The sequence below is a fragment of the Etheostoma cragini genome, chromosome 15 (assembly GCF_013103735.1).
Source record: "Etheostoma cragini isolate CJK2018 chromosome 15, CSU_Ecrag_1.0, whole genome shotgun sequence".
NCBI classification, from domain to species: domain Eukaryota; kingdom Metazoa; phylum Chordata; class Actinopteri; order Perciformes; family Percidae; genus Etheostoma; species Etheostoma cragini.
In genome coordinates, this window is record NC_048421.1 from 17,751,449 (window position 1) to 17,753,185 (window position 1,737).

Genomic DNA, 1,737 nt, shown 5'->3' on the forward strand with positions numbered 1-1,737 from the left:
TATAATATATATTTCTATCAAAAAGAAACAAAACATTCTTTTTTTCTTTTTGGTAATGGCCAGTCAAAACAAACCTCATGTATCCTTAAAACTTTAAATGATTGTACATTTTTCAGTAGACATAAGAAGTACTCACACATAAGACCAGCTGTAGTCCCAGGTCTTGGGCCTCCAGTCTTCTGGTCCTATAGCGACAGCCAGCTGAAATATGGTGGTGAACATCATGTGGGCCACCATCCCACAAAGGCCTGGGAACAAAAGCAAATCGGTGCATATTGAGCAGTAATATGTACATCTGACAACCCAACACAAAGTACTTACTATTTTAGTAACATGTGTTTTGCATCGGATCCTCTCTCTTTTTTTTTTTTTTTTAAGATTTTTTTTAAGATTATGTTGCATTGTGGTGTGAAGCAAAACAAGACATTTCCACTGTTAAAAAAAACTTCACACAGGATGGTTTCTTCAAAGTTATTTATGTAAAAATCAAACTGGTCCTTTCTGCACAGTAATACAAAAAAACTACTAAAAAGTCATAAAAAAACCCAACTCCCTCTGGCCAGTCACACACAGAATTGTCTTTTCTTGTCCTTTTTTTCCACCTTCACACCTGTTTTGCATAAACCCTTAAACAACACATCATTAGATCATGTGGCCAATCATGAGCTGTGGGGGGGTATGGTCCTGACAATCACAGCTGCTTGTCAAAAACACAGCAAATCCACAAACTCATACAAATAATAACTGTTAAAACATGCAACACATCTACCCATAAAATCAAATGAAAAACACAGACATTACCAAAACTCAAACTGGGGGATTAACCAAACCATGCAACGTGGGCAACAAAATGAAAAGCTGCCTAAAGTCCCATTCTAACAATTATTTTTTGAGGCCTTTTTCTCTTTATTAGATAGTGACAGTAGATAGACAGGAAAGGTGGGGGGGGGTTGACACGCAGCAAAGAGCTGCAGGTCGGACTCGAACCCCGGGCTGCTGCAAAGCACTCAGCCTACATGGGGTACACGCTGTAACACTAACTAACTAACTAACTAACAGCAACTCCCATGTTTTGAGAGTTTTTAGGTGTCTGGTGGCTTTGAATGGAGCGATATAATGTCTTCAGTTCGTCGTTGTAAAGGACTGTCCGGCGGCAAGGCAAAGCGGCTGAAATATTTAAAATATATCATACACAAAACTGATACTGATTTTTGTAGGTGTCTAAAAAATTTTTAGCTGCTGAAGATTTGCTTAGTTTCCGTGTCAGCACTCCTGCCACCTCCTCTAATATGATGACATGCCCGCCGCCTTCTACTCTCAAAAACAAGTTGTGAACACAACATTGAAGTTTTAAATTGATATGTTGAACTCATTAGCAAACACTTTTTTACACATCCAGCTGTTGCAGAGCAACATGATCATTCATTTGGAGTATTTGTGTCCAACTAAAGAATGTAAGCCCCATATTCTGTCTCTTTTAGTTCTGTTTTTGGTCTCCACCAACTACTGAGGGTCTTCTTAGCTGCAAAACGCTCCACTATGTTCAGATAGATCTTTAGGGGAAACAAATATTTACTGACAGTAAAACTGTATTGCAACTGAACTGGGATGTGTTATAGTCAAAAACAGACTCTGTTTGAGGTGAAATGGCCTCTCTGTCAGATCCTGGCCCTCTCATCCAGCAGTCTGCCTCTCCGCAGCTTCTTTTCTTGGGATTAACTCATAACCACAGGGGGG

The 1,737-nt window shown here is 39.4% G+C and overlaps 1 protein-coding gene across 2 annotated transcripts in view; it reads right to left on the reverse strand.

Annotated features, from left to right (window-relative positions):
* Positions 1 to 1,737, reverse strand: part of LOC117958767 (germ cell-specific gene 1-like protein) — a 10,424-nt gene that overhangs the window by 775 nt on the left and 7,912 nt on the right. For both annotated transcript variants that reach the window (XM_034895392.1, XM_034895393.1), the window contains one exon: positions 137 to 248. In XM_034895392.1, the coding sequence (XP_034751283.1) occupies positions 137 to 248 (112 nt within the window). The remainder of the gene's footprint in view (positions 1 to 136; positions 249 to 1,737) is intronic.